General features: G+C 33.6%; 1 protein-coding gene across 1 annotated transcript; it reads left to right on the plus strand.

Moving 5' to 3' along the window:
* Window positions 1–462: 462 nt before the first annotated feature.
* On the plus strand, window positions 463–6887 carry LOC127857306 (tetraspanin-18-like). The gene is made up of 7 exons (XM_052393714.1): window positions 463–514; window positions 1307–1419; window positions 1963–2037; window positions 2669–2779; window positions 3796–4008; window positions 6161–6244; window positions 6828–6887. The coding sequence occupies exons 1-7, from the start codon at window positions 463–465 to the stop codon at window positions 6885–6887; spliced, it is 708 nt and encodes a 235-aa protein (XP_052249674.1).
* The last annotated feature ends 19266 nt before the right edge of the window (window positions 6888–26153 follow it).

Consider the following 26153-nt stretch of genomic DNA (forward strand, 5'->3'; position numbering starts at 1 on the left):
TTACAAAAAGTTAACTCAAAATTTCATGTTTCAGATACAAAATGGTTGAATTAAGCTGTGGGAAGAAGATGATGAAATATCTGTTGTTCGTAATCAACTTCATATTTTTCGTGAGTACATTCTCATTCAATGAAAGTTACAATTTACATGGACACTTGATGGCATAATGCCATTAATGCTGCCTTATATGATATTTGAGAATGCTATACTGATTGCTTGCACTAAGTTTGATGATTCTTAATCTGGTTGATCCTAATTTTCTTTATTATGAAGCGTTAATGATGTTGATGATGGCGACGATTGAGGTGAGGATGGTTGAAGATGATATTGCGTAGATAGATGATGATTAATTTATTTTTGGAATAGCTTTTGTTATTCATGCATTTATTCATTTTTTTTCGAAAGGTTTTGGGCGCGGCAGCTTTTGGTCTTGGAATATGAGCCCTTGCCGACAAAAATAAGATGAATGTCTTGACCAAAGTTGGCGCAGCGAGTTCAAACTTCGATGTCGTAGGTTAGTCCGTTAGCTTTTGTTTTCAGGTATTTAACCAACTCACCTGTTTCTAAGAGTAGCACAGAGATATAAAAAAAATTAGCCCGCACTAGGTGCAAATTTTCACAGCATGATTACAAAAGAATCTGACAACTTACCTATTAAAATGTACACAATCAAGGCGATGGTTGGACGGTCGCATAAATACTTGCATAACCCCAGCTCACACATACTCTGTGGCTTGCCGTGGGTGAACTTATGAGAATGGACAAGACGGTCCACTATTGAAAAACTCGCCTAGTTCGCCAAACACAGATTTGCAAAGATTATTAATTTGGTGGTATTTTGAGATTAATGGATGCCTTAGTTTTTAGTATTATTATTTACACTTATTTTATAAATCTGAATGTTTACTTTAAATTTATGCGTTACGTAAAATTTTGAAAATTGATTTTAGAATCTTCACATTAATGATTTGTCTTGAATTATTTATTAGAGCGGACCATGTCTCAGTGGTACATGTGTTCATTAAAACATAAAAGGCTATTTAATTATTAAGTATTATCATTTATTATGAAGTGTTGTTTGCATGTCATATACAACAATACTGGAGATCGTGATTTCGATACCTATTTTGAGTATCCTATCTTAACAAAACAGACGTAAGAACTCTGTCATAAAACACGGACTCCTTTTCAAAAGTCTTTTTAAGTACCGTACCTTTAATATTTTCACACACAGGAATACACATATTTATTCTTAATAACATGATCATCAATTTTACTAACACCGATACTTTTTTCATAATTTCAGGACTACTGGAATCTGCAGCCATTGTGTTACTTGTGGGCGGGGCTTGCATTCTGGTAATCGGATTCTTCGGATGTTGTGGTGCCATTAAAGAGAGCCAGTGCCTGCTGTGCTTGGTATGTGACATCTCTGGGTAATGTTGTTATAAATAAGGTCATAAAAAAGTCTATATTTAGTATAAACCGTATTCAGAATTAAATGCTTTCTTACACCTTTTGCATATTTTTATTACGGTATTCATCGCGGATTCTATTTGAATTGGAAGAAACGTGAAGTTATCAGCTCTTACAAATGTTATCACAAGTAACTATAACCACATAGGTTGTCCGTTATTTCACATTTCACATGGAGCGGCTCATATATGTATCAGTACAAAACCTAAATGTAAACATCAATCTCGTCTAAAGAATGCACAAAACTGAAGAATAATTATTTAGATGCATATTATTGTATCATTAAATACAAACAAGTTATCATCTATCAGATTCAGATATACAAATCATTCAGATATACAAATCATTCAGATATACAAATCATTCAGATATACAAATCATTCAGATATACAAATCATTTACCTGTGAGGCAAGATTAGCTGCGCACTTTGTATCTTATTTTCTGTTGTTTTCTTTTGATTTCAAATGGTATCCCTACATTTTCAGTACGCCATATTCCTGCTGTTGATAGTTATTCTGGAGATTGCAGCTATTGCAATTGCAGCTTCATTCAGGGGAAAGGTGAGTTAAAATAAATGTGTTTGGACTTTCCACATAATTGAAGATGCAAACTTATAGAAATAGTCTTGTTAGTTAACAGCACAATTATGTTCAAGTGTTTGATGCCAGCGTTTGCAGTTTTTAAAACGTTTTTCATATATACTCAAACTACAAGGTAAGGTAAAGATCTCCACGGATACAACAGCGAACTTCTCTAAGAAAAGGAAACTGTAAAAATATGATCTAACTGTATACTATGTATACCTTTGGTCTTTTTTAAGGACTCGCAATGTATGATATTGTAAAGGGACGCTACACAGGTGATGTATCTTAACGAAACATCGTTTTCATATAAAAATCAAGTATGAAAACTTTTTGATGAAACATACGGAAAGTGAATTGAAAGCTATTCAATGCGTATATTCAGCACTATTCTACTGACAAACGTAATATCTAATATATATGTTTACCTAGGAAATGTAGAAACATAAAATACACAAGTTAAATCGTGTATTTGTGTTGTTTCGTTTTGAATATGTGAAAATCCGCAAGAAGCGATTTGTATTGAAAACATACTTTCGGGCTGCATATTTAAAGCCCCACATGCAATCATAAATAAGATTTTAATATTCGCGTTGTCTTGTATGTCCAGGTTACCACGGAGGTGAAATCGTTCCTCAAAGAGAGCATTATCAGCACGTATCAGGGGAAGGTGGACACGAACGAGGAATTCTCGCTGGGCCTGGATTACGCCAAAGTGTATGTAAGTAGCCGTTGAGTAAAAGAATGAACCTTACCAACGAAAACGAATCATCTTATATTTAAAGACATGAATAGTTATTGATTGTTTCGAGAACCATTCATGGTAAAGCTAGCGTAATCACTGTAAGATTATTTTTACGCTTCCACAGTTTCAGTGTGTGAATCGATGGTGGGGAGGGGGGGGGGGGCAAATACTTGTATTAGTCGTGCTTTAGACTAAGTAACAATAAACACAATTATATTACATTTACAGTTTTGGCAATATTAAAAAAATTTGAAAGATATAAAATATTTGTTTTATCTTTATACAGCAAAATCACATTCAATACTTACTATATGTTACAATACTTATATCTCAAAAATGGTAAAATATCATCAACACCCCAGGAAACCCGATACCTTGTGAGCAGTGTAATACCATTGGAGCAGTGTTCGGTATTTTAGCATGAACTTACATAGGGTTAGTAAATTGGAAAAAATAAAATTTTCAAACTCCAATTTGAATCGACTTGGTATTAATATTGATAACAAAGGTATTGGCCTACATGTAGAAAATATCCTGACAAATTTTCTTAAAAAATGAGCGAAAAGTGGTTCCCTGAAGTAGAAGATCGTGCAAAATGGGCCATGATCAAGCATTTAGGGGGAACAACTGCTTTAATTTTTACCAATTTACTAACCCTATGCAAGTTCATGCTAGAATAACGAACACTGCTCCAATGGTATTACACTGCTCACAAGGTATCGGGTTTCCTGGGGTGATCAATAAGCCTTAAAACACGTATTTACATAGAAGAGATTCTGAAATTTTCTATCTAAAGCCTGAATGGTGACTCATATGATTTTACTTTTAGAAACGGAAGAATTATTGTTAATTACACTTTTGTTGTTTTTTACTATAATGTTACACTATTTCAAATATAAAATTTTCTTAAGCGAATATATTGATGTTTTATTTCAAAAATAAATTATTTTGCGAATAAAGTCCGAAATGTATTGTTTTACTTTGTTTTACAGTTCCAGTGCTGTGGTATCGACAGCTACACAGATTTCAACGGGGCAACTAAATGGAACAGGGCAGTGAACCCATTAATTAATTTCCCAATGGAAATCCCACCCACCTGTTGCAAACTAAAGGACAAGGACGCATTCTTGAAAGACCAGTTATATGATCCGATTGACCCAAATTGTCCCTACGTCCCGAACGACACCAATTCCAATAAGAATACGGTGAGTGTAAGGCAAAATCGACTGGCCTTCAATTCAAACTGTAACTTGGTTTGTTCTGTATTATCTTCTCACAAATATAATTTTCTATCGAAATTGTTCTATTAATGGTTGCATAACATATATTATGTCGTTTTTTTTTATTATCGCCAAGTAATATATAAATGTTTATGTAAAGAAAAAAATGTTCTAGGGAGGCTTTTTCTGGGCGCGGGAAAAATAGTATTAATAAACCCTTTCTGAATAACATGTACACAAAGTCCAGCTATGCAAATGCGCAATATGAACCTTTAAATAAAAAGTACTAGCAGTTAGTATCAATAACTTCCCTCCTGATAATGCTTCGTGGTAAATGTATTGCATCGGCCCTTTATGTTTGTTGCATTCGTGTAATTAATATAAAACAGGTCCGATGCTCACATGCACATAATAACAGTGACTTATAATTAGCCTATGCAGTCCGCACAGGCTAATCAGGGACGACACTTTACGTTTTTATGGTATTTTTCGCTTAAAGGAAGTCTCTACTACACGAAAATCCAGTTAAGGCGGAAAGTATCGTCCCTGATTAGCCTGTGCGGACTGCACAGGCTAATCCGGGATGACACTTTACGCACATTCATTAAGTCCAGTTATGTCAGAACGCGACGCGAACTATCTTTCAACTTATCGATAAATGAAAATATCTTAATTTATAACTTTTCGTCAACACGAAATACAATGAATGTGACCGGGGTTTGATACAGAACAATGTTATGAGTCTAAACAAACATTGTGGCATAGCGATTACGGTAACGTTAAGTTATATTAATATAATTAATTAGAACAGATGCCATTCTCGCAGATGCTGAATCTCTAGAAAAAAAAATATGTGCGTTTTTTTTTATAAAAGCATAATGCATATTGACCATGAGGTCATCTTATGAATAAAGATTGTTTTGTTAAAAATGCTCGGCAAATTGTATGTTTGTTAACATTTAGGATGTAAACTGATTGCTTTTCATGAATGCTGAGCTCTTCGGAGCTGTCCTGTATGCGCGTTAGTTAACAGAAAACGGCTAAAACAATTAACCGACAAACCAAGTCAAAGCGTACATAATTAAAGACATTAACGGCTGCTGTTTTTTTTGTTAATCAATTTTACCAAAAGAGGTGCATTAATAATGTGTGGAATATGATTTATAGCCATAATTATTGCTCGAAACAGGGGAAATTGACACGTTTCTGAAGATATTTAGCATATTTAATTTAAAGATTAACTAATTAAACTGTATCTTTAAAACATGTATGTACAGAGTCACCAATTAGTAATATAAAGCTTTACAATATTTAAATCGAGCGTATTTTTCTGTCGATTATATTATGTTAGCATTGAGGATTATAAAAACTCCGTAGCTAACAATGTAGCGGATTCCACTGCAACGGTTTACTGCACGGGGTCCAATATAGCCAATGTCGTATACACGAACAAATGCTTAAATCAATAATAAGCTTAAAATCCATTATGTTTAAGCGTACATTTAAACGATTGTTGGCCATAATCTATACACTTTACAAATGCGCTGGTCAGTTTAAAATCCTTCATTTATGTAAATTACACTTCAATGATGATATGCAACTTTTGACACGCGATGCAAACGCAATCGTAATTTTAAGATTCCACATTCATTAAATGCATTTTAATCATTAAAACATGGGATCATTAACTATTTAAAAGCTTTTGGCGTGTTGAACATCATCCTATTGAAAATAATCCCATACACACGTCAACCAAATATCATTATACACGACCCATATGATCCTTATAAATATTATCCTATTTAACATAATTCCATCTAAAATAACCTCGCTTGTCTTTATCCTAATGAGCGTTAACTTATTGACCAGGATCCTATTTACAATGATCACATTAGGCATTATTCTTTACAATATCATCTATTGGACATGTTCCCATGTAACATAACCCCATATGGCATGGCCATGATGAATATTATCCCATTAAACATGGTCCTTTTTTCAAACGGTCCCATTTGACATGCTCCATTTGTCCCCCTCAATATTCCTGTCATAAATGAAAATGTAAGCTTTAACTCGTTCATTTATTTAAATATTGGTTCACTATTGTAATGTTTGGTAACCATTTATATACTTTCAGGCGTGTTGGACCTCAATTGAGGACTACCTGAAAAGTCGCATCGGAGTCGTCATCGGTATAGCTGCCGGCATCTTGGTCTTGGAGGTAAGTTACATCGAACACCTTTTCTGCTTATACTTACGTTCATTTATTTAAAATGAGTGCATACATTATGATAGAAAGCGGTTAGTATTCGAAACTTTGGCGAGAAGGCGAGCTTACTTACACATTTCCTGGACAAGTTTAATAAATCATGGAATGAAATGACAACAAGTGTTAGATCCTTTCGTCACGTGCTTTTACGATTTATTTTTTATCAAGATAATATTAACGCAAACCTTATTATAAAACCATAAGTTTGTTTATATCGGATACATCACATTACAGAATTACGTAACGTGATTGGTCAGTCAAATACAAAGTAATAAAATAAAACATTCATTAGGCGATATCACATGTTTATGAAAAATATTCGTAATGTTTTATTACATAGACATAAAGTGTTGCATGTAAAAAGCAAATATTGTCACATGAAATCAATATTTATTTATTACGTAGAGGGAAAAATCTGAATGTAACACGCGTGTGCTTGATATCTTTGCAGATACTGCGTGTCTTGTCATGGGTGTATTTGGTGTGTTTGCAGATCCTAGGTGTCATGTCATTAATGTGCTTTGTGTCATTGCAGATACTGTGTGTCGTGTTTGCCTGCTGCATCATCAGTGCTATTCGAGAAGAGAATGTTTAAAAGATGAAGTGAGTGAAAAACGAGTGAGCCGCGATGATTTTGGACTGACGAGAGACTGCCTAGAGACTTTTTAGGCGATCGTACCCATTTGTTTATATTTGCCTTTTTTCATTTGACGACTTGTTGTTGACCATGGTTAGAATGCTTACTGAATTGATGGCCGTAATGCAGAAGAAATATTTTTCTCAACATGTTTATATGCCTTAATATGTCTTAGTCGTTAACGTCAAACCAATATTTGTTGCTATATATATTTTAAAATACATTTTAATGCAATGAAATTAAATCAGCTTGATATCACAGAAACGCACAACAATAGCTAGATAAACAGATCTGTTTGTAGAGATATACTATTTAAAACATAGATTTCGTTTTTCTATTTCATGAATATATATATATATATAATTCGATAATCGATTAGAATTCTTACTGTATGTGTGTCCTGGTGATTTGTTTATATCAGAATTATCATTCTAACCTGATAAGCTCCCATCTTCGTAGAAACAAAGGACAACGTCGAAGCTGCAAATGCTTCGCGTAAACCATGCCCAATACAGATAAGCTCATCCTCAGGACATCGTAGAACGGCATTGAAATGTTCTTTGTTTCCAACAACTTTAACAGACCACAATTTTTGTTCCGAATATTATGTTTGGTTTAATCGTTGCTACAATTAATAATACTCCATACATTGAATGTAAACTAACTCAAAAGAAATCAAAACGAATGTTACATATGCTTTTTTATTTAAGTGGGGAATCATAGAATAAGTTACAAAAACGGTCACTTACCTACTTACCATACTTTTTGGTGATATTAGGGCTGAAAAATAACATCTTGTGTTTGGTCTAGTCTAGAGCTATCATCCAAGTAGCATATCATCTTAACATGTTAACATTTATAATTTTATATTCTTGTATTTATCGGTCAATTAACACGTTAATTTCGTTAAAATGCGTTGTTTTAAGTCATACGCATCCGCATTCTGAATCCTTATCAATAGACTGATCCCGTAGACGCACGAGTTTAGAAAAAATCAACACTAATCTCTCGGTACAATCAACGCTTGTCCTTTATATCAAGCAATGATAGCATACTTTAAATTTTGACGGTTAATACGGTGTGTAATTTTCAAACGATTGTAAATGGGTCAGCTTCATTTGTACCAGCAGATTTATGTTTTTTTTCCCAAAAGTTGTTATTCCGGGAAACACATATTAAAACAAGTGCATTTTACAAGAACTTGCCTGTTTTTTCTGTAAGTTTGTATAAATTAATTTTCCATAAATGGCATACGTATTCATTTTGATATCTGTGTGCGAAGACAAAGGCAATACGAAGTAGATTTCGAAAATTAGGGTGGAATTCGTTCGGATGCATACACTTACAATGAATAGCACTCCAATATATGTGTATGATATATTATTCAATATGAATATTAATTCCGTACTGACATTTCTGTAATGTGTATTGTGTTTTCGTGCATTTTCAAAAATACTGGTATTTGACTTCGTGCAAAATATGACAAACATAAACATAGCCCTCTAATGGCATATGCAACATATATCATATATCTATGTATGTGTGTGTCTATAAATGTACTCAACCTACTATACCATATGATAATATATTCTGAAACACTTTACTGTTTTATTGTCGTTTAAACATTAATTAAATGAAATATGAAAGGGAACACTACGTTGCAACTGTTGTTTAGTTATTTTACATGTAATTAAAACGTCCTTGTCACAAAAATGATTTTTTTTCGGTAAAAGATCTTAATGTACGAACACAATTTTTAACATGATGTTTAAGAAGTTAAAAACCCATAGACGTTACTAGGAGAGATCTTCAAGCACATTTTAGGATCCACTTATCTTTTATATAAGGGACTTGTTTATAGTATATTATTCTCCTTTTCTAACAATTAAGCCGTTCCCATAGATCGAGCCATAACCACTATTTTGAAATTAACGATATACTTCTCATTCAACTTGAATAAATAATTTGTATTTAGAACATTCTATCAAATAAATGTGGTCTTTGTTTCAAAAACATAAAGTCTTAGAAAATAACGTTTTTTTAAAAATGTAGAAACTATGGCAACCCATGTCAAAAGGTCAATGATTTCGTAATATTTCCTTTGAAACAATATGTTGGTGTGTATTGTTTTACTAGAACGTGTCAAATGAATTGTTTATTTTGTATATCCAACTTAATATAGAAATGACAAAGAGTCCCTACTTAAATGACGGCTGAACAGATTAAAAGGAATGATTTTACATATGCAGGCTTGTTATAGCGCCGTTTTAAAATTGACCTGTTCCTTAGGTTATATCTGTTCTGAAAATTAGATCGCCTTTGTTTTGTCACAAAGACGGAATAATTAAGGCCAAAAGTCTTCATAATATGTTCTTTTAGAATAAAAAGTCATTTGAGCGCCCCAGTGTCTGAGTATACAGAAAAAGGGGCGTCAATACGACGAGATAACGAGATATCCGATTAGGCGTTTTCAAAGAAAAAATGAGACGAATATTTACCTTGTTTTTAACATCTATATACCTGCTAAGTGGTCGAACTAAAGCTGGTAAGTGGTCTGTTGGAACATAGACCAGATTAAATATCCCTAAAGATCCATCCTATGGTATTTACATTTCGCAGTTCGTACGTTATGCCAGAGCATGTTCATGTACTAAAGATTAAAGACTAATGATCGTAATCGTAAATTAACGAAGAAATTCATAAAACAAGTTTTTTGTATCATAACCTATATTATAAGGAAATAACTATCGATTTGTATTGATGTTATGCGACCAAAAAATATACCAGCTGTTCTTTGCGATTTACCGTTGTAATAATAATTAAAAATGTGAAACTATACAACAAAATCTCTTTTATAGTTTCAAACAAAACAAATGAACATATAATATCTTCTTCGCAAATAAAATTATTCAATAGATCATAAACTGGAAACTTTGTGAAACTTTCAACAAACGTTTCGTCACGGAGACATTGTATCACAAAAATACTATTAGGTGATCACATTCGTTTTATTTTATAAAGTTTTGAGTCTGACTCAAACCTGAGTTTGCGGAGAGATGTGTGCATATTCTTACAACAAAACAGAACAGACATTTTATTCGTATAACTTGAACAAGTTTAGTGCGTCGTTATAAATACAAAAGGGACAATAGCTGATATTAAATCTGATATTTGAGATTGTTTGTTAGCTGACCGACAATTAGCTGAGTGTAGACTCAACTCTTATCTTCTGAGTTGAGCAAACTATTTGAGGATGCTGGGCAGGGTACCAATTCAATTGGTACTAGTAAAACGATAACGTTTTCTTATTTTCAGTGGACAAAACTTATAGATGACTGGCTAATTATCAACCGTCGCTTCAGTTTGGTTTGCCGTTTCGGTCCTTTATATTGCATAACTTTGATCAGTGTTGTGCTTGGCAGACATTTCTTTAGCTCATTCCCTATTACAAGTTCCTTTCAATCTACTATAGGCATTGAATGGTGGATTGTAGTGCTCACAGCCGCTTTTGTTTGCATTCATTATAATATACGTGTCATATTCAATGCCAATAAAGTTTATGGAAATCAAGCAACCCATAATTATTGCGATTACCTTAAGTATTGTAGCAACCAACACCACTAACAACCAATCTATTTGTTCATGGATAATATTTGAACATAATCATTCGCATATATTTTCGGGCTCTCAATTGATTTATAGATTGCGTTCAAATTGTTAAACGTCCCAAGCGGATATTGAATATTAGAGTAGAGATAGGTTAAAATAGTTGAAAAAGAACGAGCGAAAATATTACTTCTTTTAGGTCAGTTTACGCAACTTGCTATGTCTGCGATTGGTCGGTAGCAATCAGAAAAGTATCTTATATTTTTTACAATACAATACATTAAGTAAATCAAACTTTAAACAACAGTAACAATTCTGCTATGCTTTGTGTATCAGCATTTGCACAAATATAGTTGCTATGTCTATAACATAAAGGGACTAATGATATCGTGCTACTGCGTGGTATAAAACACTGTATCACCGCGCATTTTCACTGATATAATTGTTTTGTGTAATTTATCTGATAAGATTAAGACAAATACACGTTAAAGTTATATTTGCATAGAGGGTTATCCGTTTGTTATCGTTATTTTCACTCGAAAAAGACACGTATATACATAATGGTATTAAATTATGGCCATTATAAATGATCAAAATAAAACCCATAATTCAATTAAATATGCATGATATATAGTCTATTAATACGAGTTTTTTCAAAATTCCGTACAAGAAAACCCTATTTTTATTCCATAACAACTGATTCTCATTTAAATATAATTCACATCTTTCGGGTTGTTAGCTAATAAAGTTAGTTTCATAAATATTATCTTAACGATCGTACGCCGCATGCGAAAATGTCAGTATTTAGAGCACAGTGGTTACTCTACATGCTGGAATTGGAACACTTTATTGCAATATGTTTAGGTATTTTTATTTTGTTGAAATGTAGATCTATACTGATTATTCAGTTTATGCTGTTTTTCGATGCCATTTGGTGGGTGCTCTCTTTGAACAAAAATCTACATTCTTCCTTGAAATATTTCTTCACAATACAAAATAGTATCCCATTTACCAACTCCACTATCTACCGTGTCTCAAAAACTAATATTAAGGATAAAAGTTGAAAAACAACTGACGACCTTACCTTTCGAGCGTGGCTTTTTTTCTCAGTTATAGAAGTGTCATCCGTTATCGAAGTACCGCCATACCCAGCGTGCTATTTTAGTAAAAGTAAGATACACATTTCGAATTAATTTTTTGGCAATAAGATAACAATACCGTAGTTCAGCATTCATTTAACGACAAGAATATTTATTCCGCGCTATTCAAATGTGTTCGAACATTTCAGAAGGTGCATTTAGCAATTGAATATCTCATTTGAAGTACTTTGTATTACCCTGCTATAATTATCTCAGCTTTGCTTTAACCAAAGACCTATAGATTACATAATCTATAGGTCTTTGCTTAAACAAATTACAACTTTTGGTTAACGATTATGACAGGTATTATGTATAATTAATTTAATTCGTCGATAGGGAGTATGTGTGCTTCCGAACACCTGCGGCGGTATTCTGAAACTTTCTTAGACAAAATATTCGCTAAGAATTCACGTTTTTTCTAAGTATTTTACTATAACTGTAATATTTTCTTAGTTTTTGTCTAAGAAACGTTCTAATCTCTTAGAATTTTCTAAGAGTTGCCAAATTTTACTAAAAAAGTTAGAAACCTCAACACCTGTCTTAAACTTATAGAATTTTCTTAGATAAAATTTGTATCGGCCATTTTGTGTTGATTCATAAAAACAAATATCGAATTTCACGTCGAACCATCACAGGTAAGTTAAATTTTAACATTGGTAAATAATGTTTACATTTTAAATTAGTGAAAGGCAACTAATTACGAAACATAAATACCCATCTTCGTAAGTTTACCCCCGCAAATGTGTGTACACAATTTATTTAATATATTTTGACAGTATTTATTTATTATTATCATTCAATTTAATAGTATTTCGAAACATTCACTTCCCCTCTTATACAAAATACGATACTGTTGAGTGACGAAACCTCCGTAGATACAGTAACTTTCCATCATAACAAATATGGCGGACATGTCAGTTACGGTACATTTTGGAAAACTTCAAATGAACGTTTTCTATGTAAATAGGTACATAACGATGGAAAAGCGCATCATTTATGTTGCTTTGTGGTTTAATGCTCATAATTGTATAACACTGTATGGATTTAGAATTGGTAACATTTATTCAATTGGAGAAAGTGTAATCAAATGTCAATTTAATACCATTTTAACTTTTATACTGATTCGAAAGAAAAACATGATAGTATTTCTATGGTTTCTATTTTAAGTTATTGTCATCCTAACGTTGTTAACATTGTTGAAATGTTCATATTTTATTTGTAACCGGATGGTGAATTGCCATTTTCACATACGTATTGCCTTTGAAATGAACTTTGGTTTGTAAAAATCAAATAAGCCTTTAAGCATCAATACCTGACCCGACAAATGATACCCACCCTAATGAAGCAATTAGAAACCCAATGCATCACACTATCATGTGTTCATGATTATTTTTTCCCCAAATGTAGACGCTGATGTTAATTGACATTTTATTATTACAAAATGTTTCTAATATTATTATTTGTGTATTTTTCTTACACAAAATATAAATGAATATAAACCTTGTTTATTTATTGACTTGTAGATATGAACGAAAGGCTTGACACATTTGAGAACCTCACGAACATTGAGGTTGTAAGAAGATATCGGTTAGATAAGGATGGCATCGATCGCCTTAATCAAGAATATGGTTAATATGCATTAAATTTTCATTACAACAAATGCTATTTTGAAAAGTTTTGAATTTTTTCTATAGACTAAGGATTTTGATATTAACTAAAATAAAAGCTTATGATCAAAATGAAAATTAAACATGTATGGTGACTGCAACTTTTTTTCAACAATCAAATTTCAAGCATTATCTTCTTTCTCTTCAGCAGCTCTGCTAATGACATCACCTCGAGTTGGTCATTGTCGTGACAGCTGCAGTGACACCTGACAAAGACAATTCATTTGTCATACTTTGACATATGTACAAGACTGAGCAAATAAATGTACTTTGGGTTATAGAGTTAATTTATTATCAATAAGTGGAGAAGTGTTAATCTTTTTGATAGCCTTTGTTGTAAAAAAAATATTTTGTACAAAGTAACAATGGTATTTACTATTTTTTTTACAATGAGTTATTCTTTTGTTTGATTGATAGGGGTAGAGTGGGGACGGGTACCGGTAAGACTGGTGTAGATTTTTGTTTAAACAACCTCCTTCTAAAATAAATATTTTTATTATTTATACGACCTAATGGATGTGTGGTTAAAATTATGTAACCACATTTATGAATTCTTTTTCAAACATAAATGAGTTTTATTTTTGATTTATTTTAAACTTGTTACCTCAGTGTAATGACTTTATTCAAACAACTAAATTTTTGAAGGTGTATTGTTACACCATTACCAATAGGTTTTTACTTGACAACAAAATTAAACAAAAGCAACATTGTTAAAAATGACATGATAGTCTCAATTTTTTTGATACTTTACATGAAGAGGACTTTATTTTCAAAGTGATATATAAGGCATATGAACAAAAAAATGAGTACTTATTTTAGAGGTATTAAAGCATTAAAATTTATAATATTCTTTTCCTTATATATTTTTTTATTTCTATTCTCATTTTGCAATTAATTGATGACTACCCGAGGCTGTTTGCCATAAACACTGTATTATGCAATAAAGAATATGGTATGGTATGGTACCTGTCAATGCACTGTCTCTTATGTAATCTGTATAAATGAGACGGTGCTTGGCAACCATGTTTAGCCACTTTTTTTCCAGCTTTTCTGCCGTCCTGTTTTTAGTTGCTTTTTGATTGAACTTAGTTTCAACTCTCGCCCACATCTGCTTGTTTGTTTGACTTGTTATTCCAGTTATTAAATACATAACTTGTATTCATTAAACAATCACATACTATGTACATAGCTTTGACTGCTTTATATTGGCTTTATCGGTATATGTAGCAACTAATGCAAATAAATTGGTGTCAAGATTTCAATAGTTGTTATATTATTATAATGATAATTCAAAAATAAATTTATGGTGAGATTATCATGCATTTTAACCAGTTGTGTTCATACAGAGACTCAATGAGAGAATGGGAACAAACATATTTTCGCATCAAACTATACTTTCCATTACTCCAACAAAGTCATGGTTTTTAAGTTTTTCTAGCTTTGTTCTTTTGAATGCGTAATAGCTTTTATGAGTAGACATACAGCTCAGGCTCAGTAGCTGGGAGTTTGATTATTGCAAATTCTTTTACCTAGGATGAAATATTTTTATACAGTTTATTGTCAAAAATGTACAGATACAACTGTATGTTCAATGGTGAAATTGAAATTGCAAAATCTGCTAGACACAAAACAACATTCACTATAATTTGGTTACCTTCAGTGAATCTATGTCGTATCAGATCATGGTTACTCAATCCATGCAAAAACGCAATACCACAGTCTTCCGCCATTAAATTGCATAAGATGATGCAGTCGTCTAGCGAAAATTGGGTGCTGGAGGTTTCGGTAAATGACAAGTTCGGTAAATTGATTTATATAGTAAATGCCGTGGAGGTTTCGGTAAATTGGTTTTTATAGAGGTGGTATACCTACAACGAGGTGTTAATGACACCTATTATTGGCTTACAATAACATTAGGAGCATTTATTTGCAAACTGTGGATTAATTTTGAGTTGAGCAAAGACCTAGAGATAAGGCTGAAATAAGGAGTGTCAAAATTGGTGTGAACAATTGAATAAAAACATTTACATGTATCAAGAGGATTTAGTTAATCTGTAACAAGGTAAGTCTTTACGGACATATAGGTTCAAAGGTCCTCGGATGTTTCGCCCCCAAGACGTTTCCGCCCTGGTCGTTTCGCACCTGGTCGTTTCGCCCCCATATTAGGTGCGAAACGACCAGGGACTAGGTGTTGAGTAGTTTAATTGGTGACCATTATATAATCATCAAAGAAAGTACCCTGAATCAATAATGTAAGTATATTAGTGGAACACTAGGTGTTGAGTAGTTAAATTGGTGACCATTATATTCAATAATGTAAGTATATCACGCATTTATCCGACAAAGGGTAGGTGATAAAAGCAATTAGCCACCATAAGTATATATATTAATGTAAAATGAATGCAGATATTTTTTTATTGACTTGATAATCACAATCCAATCAATTTGATATGAGTATCTTTTATAAGCGGGTTATATAGATATAGATATATATATATGAGGCAATTGACCGTAAATTTAAATAGCATGAGTCTTAAATTAACAATGCATTTCATTCCCTCATTATGTAATTGTGATAAAACAGGTGTTAGTTATGGTAGCTATAGCGCTTACCAATTGTAGAAAACGAAATGTGAAAACATTTGGAGATCTGTATTAAAAGAATAACAGTGCTGCTATATATTGTAATGTAAATAATTACGACTCATTCAGTTTATAAATTTGCTTTGCTGTAATTTATTATTGTGTGCTATGTATACTCGAATAAACTATGTGTTCTGTTCTATTATATTCCAAAAAATATTCATGTAGTGCAATTTCATATTTAATACAATACAATGTATGGAAATAAAACAGTTGGTTTCTTGTATGCGTGATATTCTATTAGTATTACTATTTATTAAATTCACTTAAAAAAGACTTTGTAAATGGAAATAATAATAAGAAAGTGATGACATGTGTAAATAAGTAGTAGTGTTGCTTATTTTATCTAAATAGCAGCGATAGTATATTTATTATCTCTGTTAAATAATGTACTTGTGTATAGTAAGAAATTCTAGTCATAAGTTGATGGTATATTGAATATATTTTGTGTATAGAATCTATTATCTAGGAAAAATACAGAAAGCCACTGTTAACCAGTTCACTTAGGTCGTCGCTCTTTTACACCATTTTTCACTATGCGCATTAGTACCCAGTTTTACAAGCACCAGTGTTGTATCAACTTCAATATTTTATAACAGGTGTTTAACATAAGGTTAACAGGGGCAAATCTGTAAGATTGGCCATGCATGTTTGTAAATTGTGTTATTTTATGTATTATTATATTGTACATGTCATGGACGAGAAATAAACCTTGAAACTCTATGTTTAAGTCGTAAGACAGAATTAAACATCTTAATTGCGATAAGTTCCATTGATTAACTTGACAGCTTACGCACAAAGTGGTGCTTAGGCAACAATCAATTACTGACACCCGCCTTCGATTGTCAATAAATAAAAAATCAGTTTTCTTTTAAAGTGCTCCCAAAATGGATATTTGATAAACAGTATGAACAGGTGTTATAAACATGCCATTCAATGCGGACAGCTTATTTTAACATTGCCACTAATCCGATGTTGTTGCGTAATATTATTTTAACTATCAGATAAAGATCGTCGTGTATTCGCTTCACAGTAAAAATGATTTTAAAAATGTCGTTTTTTTAGGGTTATTATTATTATTTATTTATAATGAAATGATAAGTCAACTTGTTCATCTATGTACTTGATTTACTAATAAAACGATATACATTTACTTATTATAAAAAAGTTATTATATAATCCATCGATATATTATATGTAATTAATTAAATAACATTGCTATAGTCTAAGTAGTTTTGTATGTAGTTGACAAAAAGACAGTAATTCATCAGTACTTAATCTATAAAATTATATCTTAAATTGTAATATGAGAAAATTGAAGAATTATTTACTTATACAAACATTAAATTACATGGCAGTAGTTTTGTATGTATTTTTTTCGTATTAATTTATAATAGTGAAAAGTCTATGTAGAGCTCTATTTTCGCGTTCTGCTAGTGTTTGGGCTGTTATACCTAAGTATTTAAAGGATGTCACTATTTCTAATAATTCTCCGTAAAGGTAGAAGTTGTAATTTGTATGGCGATTACTTTTTTCTTAGATCGAGGCCTTTGTTTTAGATGTATTTATTTTAAGAGACGCTATGCAGTAATTAAACAATAATTCCTTCGTTTCACAGGTATTTCTCTTGAGGAATACAAAGCCGCTGTGACGTCAGGATGCGAGCTTTACTTCGTCTGCAGTCCTTGTTCTAAAAAAGAACAGACACGTAGATCAGAGGCCGATATTGATGTCGATGACTTTGCTGCAAATTGTGAAATGGGATTCGACATAAGCGACATTCATGACAACGTCACCGACGAGGACTTGGACAGTACGCGGGCAGAAGGGAATGGAAACGTGGACGATGACGGCGCTATTGACGGTGATCACATTACCGGAAACGAAATGGACGACACAACTGGAAACGGGGACAATGACGGCGATATTGACGGACCGCCAGACATGGAGTGATGTACGCTGTCGAACTCACCTACCTGCGTGTCTGCGGAAAACTACTGAAATATCGAATGTGTTCAAATAGACCCTACGGACATTTCTTCGTGTTGTCATGTTTATGTACTTCATAAACTATATAAATAAAGAATGCTTTCATTGTCGTTTTATGTAACTAAACTACTAAAAAATGTTAATTAAGTGACACAAGTTGCATTAAAATGTCAGAAAAAAACATGAAATATATATTAAAACATGTAATTATAACATAAATAATACTTGAAAATATGCATTTTTAATTCATATTGTCACATTAATTCAGATGCTGTTTAAAGTCTTGTTTTCTTTTCAAGGCAGACACAGGAGCAAGAAATTAATCATTAATGTTACTTAAAAACATATAACATTAAAATTTTAAGTTAGCTGTAGAGTAATACAAGCCTTTTTTTAAGAAATACTTTTGAAGCTTAATTGTGTTAATATGAAATTTTATCTTCATGTAGAGAACAAAACTATATCTCTCAGTGACTAACACAATCAAATTGGTCATAGTGACTGTTCATTGTGTTTCGAAGTTACATGATTACATGTTCTTATACTGAACTCACTTGCATGACTTTAATGGATGTAATCTAATTTCATTGTGAAGAATTGCCCATCTCCTTTTCTAAATCGTTTTATGTAACTAAACTACTGAATTATCGTATGTGTTCATCGCGATGTTTTACAACACTGTAATTCTACGTTATTTTATGCCAAATAAAAAAACAAATAGACTCTACGGACTTTTCTTTGTGTTGCTTATACGCTGTTGTGTTTATGTGGTTCATAAAATATATAAATAAAGAATGCTTTCATTGTCGTTTTATGTAACTAAACTACTGAAATATCGTATGTGTTCATCACGTTGTTTTACACTGTTATTCTACGTTATTGTATGTCAAATGAATAAATAGGTCAGAAAAAATATCTCTTTTTAGTTTTTTGTTACTACTCTAGAGTCTAGACTATAAGTTTAGTCATTGACGTGATAAATATCCTCTTAATAAAATTATATAATTGTCATCAATTAAACTACTCAACAACTATTGTTCCGCTAGTATGGGGGCGAAACGACCAGGTGCGAAACGACCAGGGCGGAAACGTCTTGGGGGCGAAATAACTAGGGTGCGAAAAGACTTGGGCGCGAAACGTCTGTAAATCGGTTCAAATAGTTTCTTTATGATGATTTCATAAAATCAATCAATTTGTTGTTTGTTTTCGTCCTTATTTGTGTTCATTAATTGGATTCTATTTAATATGGAAGAATTTACGCTTTAATTAAGGTTTTTATCAACTAATTGTTTAAAAACATAACATTATATAAAATACAAAACGATCATGACCTAAAGATAAACTTTTAATATACAACAACAACAACAACAACAACAAGAATATTAATAGGTTGCAAGCCTGGATAATTAATATTAACACTTTGCAAACATCTCTAAATTGATAAAAATCAACTCCGTACATTTAAACAGATAATTTAATTAGTGCCAAACAACTCAATTAATGTACACGCTTATCGACAAAAGGTGCGATAATCCCTATTTATACCAATTTACCGAAACCTCCACGGCATTTACTATATAAATCAATTTAACGAACTTGTCATTTACCGAAACCTCCATAACCCGCGAAAATTTATGTTCCCTCTCCTTCTTATTTGACGCCATTGTATTTGTCAAACACGTCGCCTGTTTACATTCCGTGGGAAATTTTCTATTTTTAGAAACAGGAATTCCAATTCTTGACGAAGGTGAATGGTTACAAAATGACATAATTATGAAATAAATATAGAATCACATTATTCCAAACATACCATTATGCAACCATCCGTTTTCTGTTCAAACTTGACACATTTTATTGCTTTCGATTGAAGATTGTTTAGACACGTAATATTCTAACAATCGTTCCACATTCCCGCGAATATAATTCGTTGCACATTATAACTGTTACTCTACTCTGAACGTTTGAGCGATTTCATTATTATCGGCTTTAACGCAAAGTAGATGGAATTACGTCCTATATACAATTAAAATAATGTGTTTGAAGCCTTAAAACACATTACACTCGCGTATTTGAATGACACACTTTGTTCATCGAAGTTGCCATATTGTTTTGCTTCGCAGTATTTACGCGCATGCGCACAACTGCAAAAAGCGCTTAATCTGTCGATAATACAATTTTTTTACGAACGAAAATAGTTTTATTTTCTAAGAACGTTTTTTCTCTAAGATGGTCTTATAAAAATTCTAAGATGAAAATCTTAGATAAAAAACTTTCTTAGTGAAAAAAATTAAGAATTAGAAAATTCTATGTAAAATATCTAAGAAATGTTCAGAATACCGCCCCTGAAGGAAAAACGAAAGATTGTCAGAACAGAAGTATATGTGTTGTTTCTTTACGCTTGTAAACGGTATTGTTTGTATGTGTATATGTTAACGTATGACAACTACTTGCAGTAGGTACGTGTTGAGCTTTGACGGAACCAGCGAGCCCTTTGTTGTTTTGTTTTTCGCTCATTTGTTCGCAATATTGCTCTGCTTCATGATAATAACTCGTGCTATTTAAAAAAAACTAGATTAAGTGACTGGATAAGCCTGTATGTCGCACCCAAGAACAACATGATGATCGCGAGGGTCAGAGTCATACTTTGATATATATCATATGCCACGAAACCTTTATCTAAAGACACGGTACGAAGTACAACAAAAGTTCATTTGACGTGAACTCTTTCAATACGCTTTATACGTGTATATGTCTAAACTAAATGTTATATAATTTATTGTGAATATCAAATGAAACTTCAGTGGGATAATGGAATATCCACTTATATTTAGGACCAAACAAAGATGGTACGTTTACAATCCTTCGAAACACATAACGTATAAATTGTTGTTATTCGTATGACACTTTTACTGGTGGTTGAAACGGGACCGGGTTGATAATACTCACATGTTTGTTGTATTTTAACAATGTTACGGAGATGCGGATAGCACATATCAAACAATGAATTGTTTGTTTAATAAATAAAGTAAAATGTAGTGGATTTTAGATACTATTTGTTTCAGGTTTAATATAACAATAACACCAAAATGTTATTCAAATACATCAATTAGAAAACTCACACACTAGAAGTGTTCCGTTAGACACACATTAAGTTGATTGCATCGGTCTAGTTCTGCTCGATAAGATGACCAGTAAAGCTTGTCCAGCCGTCGGCTCCATCGACTTGTTGAGACGCTGAATAAAAGGAGCCTTCCTCGGCTTGCACCCAAACCTGATCTCCAATTTCGAGCTGCGCCGTAACAGCGAGTGTTGAAGTCCGATGGGAAATTGGATCGTCATCGGCAAGAACTTTTCCCAACCATTGTCCATTCCTTTCGAGGTAGGCGCACGCATCATGGCCAATTGTATTCGTCAAAACCACGAAGAACGCGTACACGCCACGGACAGGTGCAGTGAAATGCCCATGCACTGGACTGTAGCCACCTCCAACGTTGGTTATAACGTGGTCAAACACGATGTGTTGGTGAGCCCCTACGGATTGTATTGTGTTTACCAAGGTTGCTGTAAAGGCAATTGGCCCCTCGAAGAAATCTATTGAAAAAAGCTTATGACAGTCTACCGCAGCAATAAATGATGTAAGCTGACATTAATCAGTTATCTTGAAACAGTCTTGCACCTTAGAAAGGCCATAGTTTTGTCTAATCTATTAAACGATTGTAGGCAATATTACTGTTTTCAGTTTGCCATTAATTTTAAACTGATTGCATTAGCAGAAAACAAGGCCGGAATATTGTTCATTTTGTAAGAAAATACTCTTAGGCAACACAGCATTAGAATATTGGAAATAAGTACTCTTAATTAAAAAAATTCGAACAGAAATATCGAAACCAATATGAGCCCTTAACAAATGAAGACGAAATAAATGCATTCTAGATAAACTTGCTGCCACGTTTATTGGATTCAAGTGCCGCCACTCTCGCTGTCAGCTGATCGACCTTCTGCAACAGATCCTGTGCGTCCTGTGATGCAGAATGTGCTATGCCAAGGAGCAACAAACAAACACAAATCTTAACAACTGTAATGTTAGTGCTAGTATATCGCTGTTAAAGATTTCAATAGCAAATGATAACTGCTTAAAGAGATCATATAGCGAAAAACGACGTTCGGTGCAAATGTATGCTTCTGTACTGTGAGATAAAGAAATTGTGTTAAGTACTCATACTGTTCATTTAAAATTAGATATGGCATCATTCAATTATATAATATTACTCAAATAAATAAATAAATAAAAAGTTTCACAATGAACATAAATAGACGAGAATTTATTTCGCTTTGTTCAATACTTTAAATGTGAATAAACAATCTTCACTATCTACTTATCAAAATATTCAGATGAAAGTGAGAATACCATCTCTAAGCAAAAACAACAAAAAGTTATAACGAAGCTGGAAGCTCAAAACAGACTGATATTGGCAATTCTCGCACTTAACATATGTCTCACTGATGTGGTTTAAGGAAAGCATGTTAAAAGTCAAAGGTAAAAGACAAGGGCAATTCGTCACGAAGAATACAGTAAATGCAATTACGCATAGAAATGCGCCACATATGGATTTCTACTTCTACTGTGTCATCGTATTATTTGCAAATATTTTATAAATATGTTTGACGATTAATGCAAACCACACCAACAACAATTTATTTACAACACTCGTATAACGGATATAAGTAACGTTCGATTAGTAACAAGACTTTTGCCAAGCAATAAAAGTCCCCTACCGGTAAAAGTCCACCATTTTCAGCAATATTTCTAGTCTATTTGTTGACAAAGCAACCAGAAATCTTGATGAAGGAACAAAATTAAATGACATGAATAATCTCCATATTGCCATCTGTCCATGTTTCAAGTTTCATAAAAAAATATGAAGAACGTTTAAAGTTATCGCAGGACGCAGAAAAGTGTGACAGACAGACAGAGCGCGGACCATAAGTCCCCTCCTTTTTCACCGTAGAGGACTAACAAATACAAGTTTTGTAAAGAAACGCCATATAAATAATTTATAAAGAAACGTCGTAAGCAAACATTCGTGTGATATATGTTCAATTATTACGTTTTATTATTCGCTTTTAGGTTCAGTTGACAATGTTTATAGACCATTGGCCCATTGTCACCAATAGCTTCAATTATGTTTATCGAGTGTGTATCTGCAGTCACCGCATTTCCTGATCAGGAATGCCCTTTAAACGCGTATCTTTACTCTCAACCTCCTTACACATTATGTTTCAACCATCATCGTTGAATACTGAATTGCCATGCTCACCACATTCGTTTGACACGCTTTTAATATGCATTACAATACTCTTATTATCTTTTTCGTATGTTGCATTTTCTTGAACGCCTGTCAAGTGAAATACATACGCATATCTTTCAAGCGATTTGACAATGTTTAAAGATAAAGCAGATTATGGTCAATGTTAAAGATGTAATTATTTTACGTTTAAACATACTCGTTGCGTAATAAATACATTGAGTCTGATCTTTTCATAAAACGTGTTTATTCAATACATCATAAGCATTAACGAGATTATGGTAACAGGGGTTCAAGAGGCACAATGAGAAATTCAATCCCCTGTATATGAATGTGTTACATCTAAAAGTTACCGATGGATATAATTCTTCCCTAGCACCCTGGTTTGCTAAAATGTAACTAAAAGTTAGTATCATGGTCAACAAGTTCATTTGAAATTTTCATTCAAGTAAAACGAATCGCAAATGCCCCGATTAGCGTGTTTAAATGACTAGAAAACACTATAAATATTTAATGAACCTATGAATAAAAAGCTTCTTTGACTTGTTAATTCAATAGTTAAGAAACGTTTTTATTTTCTTGTAATATTTTAAATGATTGAGCTGAGGAATTTACCCCTGCAAAGCTCGCATAGTATATGCATATGCCATCGGAACATTTTTGTTCACAAACACAAATTGCCTGACATTGTCTATGTCCGGACACAATGAATAATGTTAAGTCCACTTAAAAAAATGCTTTGCCATACTAAGTTACCCTTATAGTTTCCATCGTTTCATGAAACATAATTTACACGTTTTGCGATTCTCGGTAATAGAATGATACAATGTATTCAAAACCAACATATTTGAGCCAAGACAAGAGCAGAAGAGGCCGTTAATGAGTGCCTATACTCAATTGTATCAAGAGGCGATATAACTGTGTAAACATTTTATTCAAAACGAGAGTATTAAGGATCACATGTAGTTCTTTAATATTACGGGGGGAGAGTGAATGAGCTTTTAATTTGATATTGCTTATGCATGCATACACCAGTTATTACCAGCTGAACCCGGAATAATGTAATCAAACAAACGAATTTAATTAACTGCTGACAAGAATATCTCAAACCACAATTATATTGTCATGTGCAGTATTATGAATAACAAATTAATCTTTAAAGTGTGGTTCAAATGAACCACTTTTTTGACATGATCCTTCAAGCTTTTCTTCTGACGGCCTTGGCGGCGATCTCCCTCTAGGGTTCCCGGGAGCACAGTCTTGCACAGTTAGTTGTGCCTGGTGACGCGTCCAAACCAAGTCAGCTGTAGTTGTGTGACGGTTGCCAAGAGGGGTTCCTGGGGTCAAACAAGTACTATCATATTCCGGACGTACTCGTTGGTATTTTGCTCAACATATGGGATGTGGAGCAGTCGTCGGAGACACTTGTGATCACTCAAAGGCCCGTATCGTGCATTCTGTGTCTGAGTCTGAAGCGTCCAGGTCTAGCAGCCGTACAGTCGAATGGAGACTACGAGGGACTTGTAGAGCCTGTACTTGGTGGGGAAGCTGATGGAGCTGCTTGTGCATAATATGCTCAGTCTAGCCATCGCTGCAGTTGCTAATGCGATTTATATTCGGACCTTAGCGGTGATGGTACATCCTCGGACAGGGTTGCCCCTGAGTACCTAAAGGTGAGCACTTTTGCCAATTTTTCGCTGTTCATGGTGATGTCTGCGCTGGTGTTGTTCTTGACATTCACAATGATCTTCTACTTCGCCGTGCTGACATCCATAACGAATGCTCCTGTTCTTTTGTAAAACTTGTTGGTGAGTTCTTGGAGTTCAGTGCTGGTACCACCCATGTGGTAAATCTCAAGTTGGAGATATATATGCCACCGATGGAGAGTCTGTTGCATTATCTTCTCAAGGAAAAGATTCAAACTGACGGGTGGAGTAGAAAAACCTGATGGACACCCACTGAAGTTCTGAGGAAGTAAGTCAACCATCTGTTGATTGAGAAGTACTGAGTTTCTGGCGTTCTTGGATGAAATGCACACGCCCTGCGTCGATATTGAACCCTCTCAGAACCTGCCATAGGCCATCACGTCACACGCGTTCGACAGCTTTCTTGAAGGCGATGCAGTTGTTGAAGAGCTCACGTCGGTGTTGCAGACGTTTCTCAATGATGAAGATATGTTCGACTGTGCTCCGCCCAGCTTTAAATTCTTCTTTGCCGTCAACAGTTCCTCTGCCTTACTTTTCAATCGGTTGAGGATGCATTATTTTGCAGTGATGGCTAATACGGCTTATTATGCAGTAATTTTCGAACATCTTGGGTTGCTTTTTTAAGCAGGTGGATTACCAAAGACTTGGTCAACGTTTTGGGCCACTTTTACTCCTCCCAGATCTGTCATAGTGCCGTCATTGTTTATGTTTATGTTAAATCAGTTCAAAAGGGACGTTGTTTATACCCAAAAATGTTCCTTCCTTCAGACTGCGCACTGTCTCCTCCGTCTCTGACTTCAGTAAAGACTGACTTTCGTCGTCCGCTTCTATCCTGGGATCATTCTAAAGGATACTGAGGTCTTGTTGAAGGGGGGGTGTAGTTATAGAGGTCCCTTCAGTCTTCACTCCACATGTTCACTACTGTGACACTCTCGGCGGGGTGGTTCCCGCCAGCGTAAGCTAGAACACTGACCCTGGGCTGACTGGTATTTGTGGGGGTCTGAAAGGTGCTGTAGTCCTTCTTACTGCTTCCTTTGGTCATCGCTTGCCAATTTTGATACATTGCTCCTCAATCCACTCCTCCTTGACTTCGTTCATCTTCTTCCTTACCTTCCTAATTGCTTTCTGTCAAAGATTGTTGGCTGATGTACTTCTCATGCCTCAGTTT

This window comes from Dreissena polymorpha, chromosome 14, assembly GCF_020536995.1.
Source record: "Dreissena polymorpha isolate Duluth1 chromosome 14, UMN_Dpol_1.0, whole genome shotgun sequence".
Lineage (NCBI taxonomy): Eukaryota > Metazoa > Mollusca > Bivalvia > Myida > Dreissenidae > Dreissena > Dreissena polymorpha.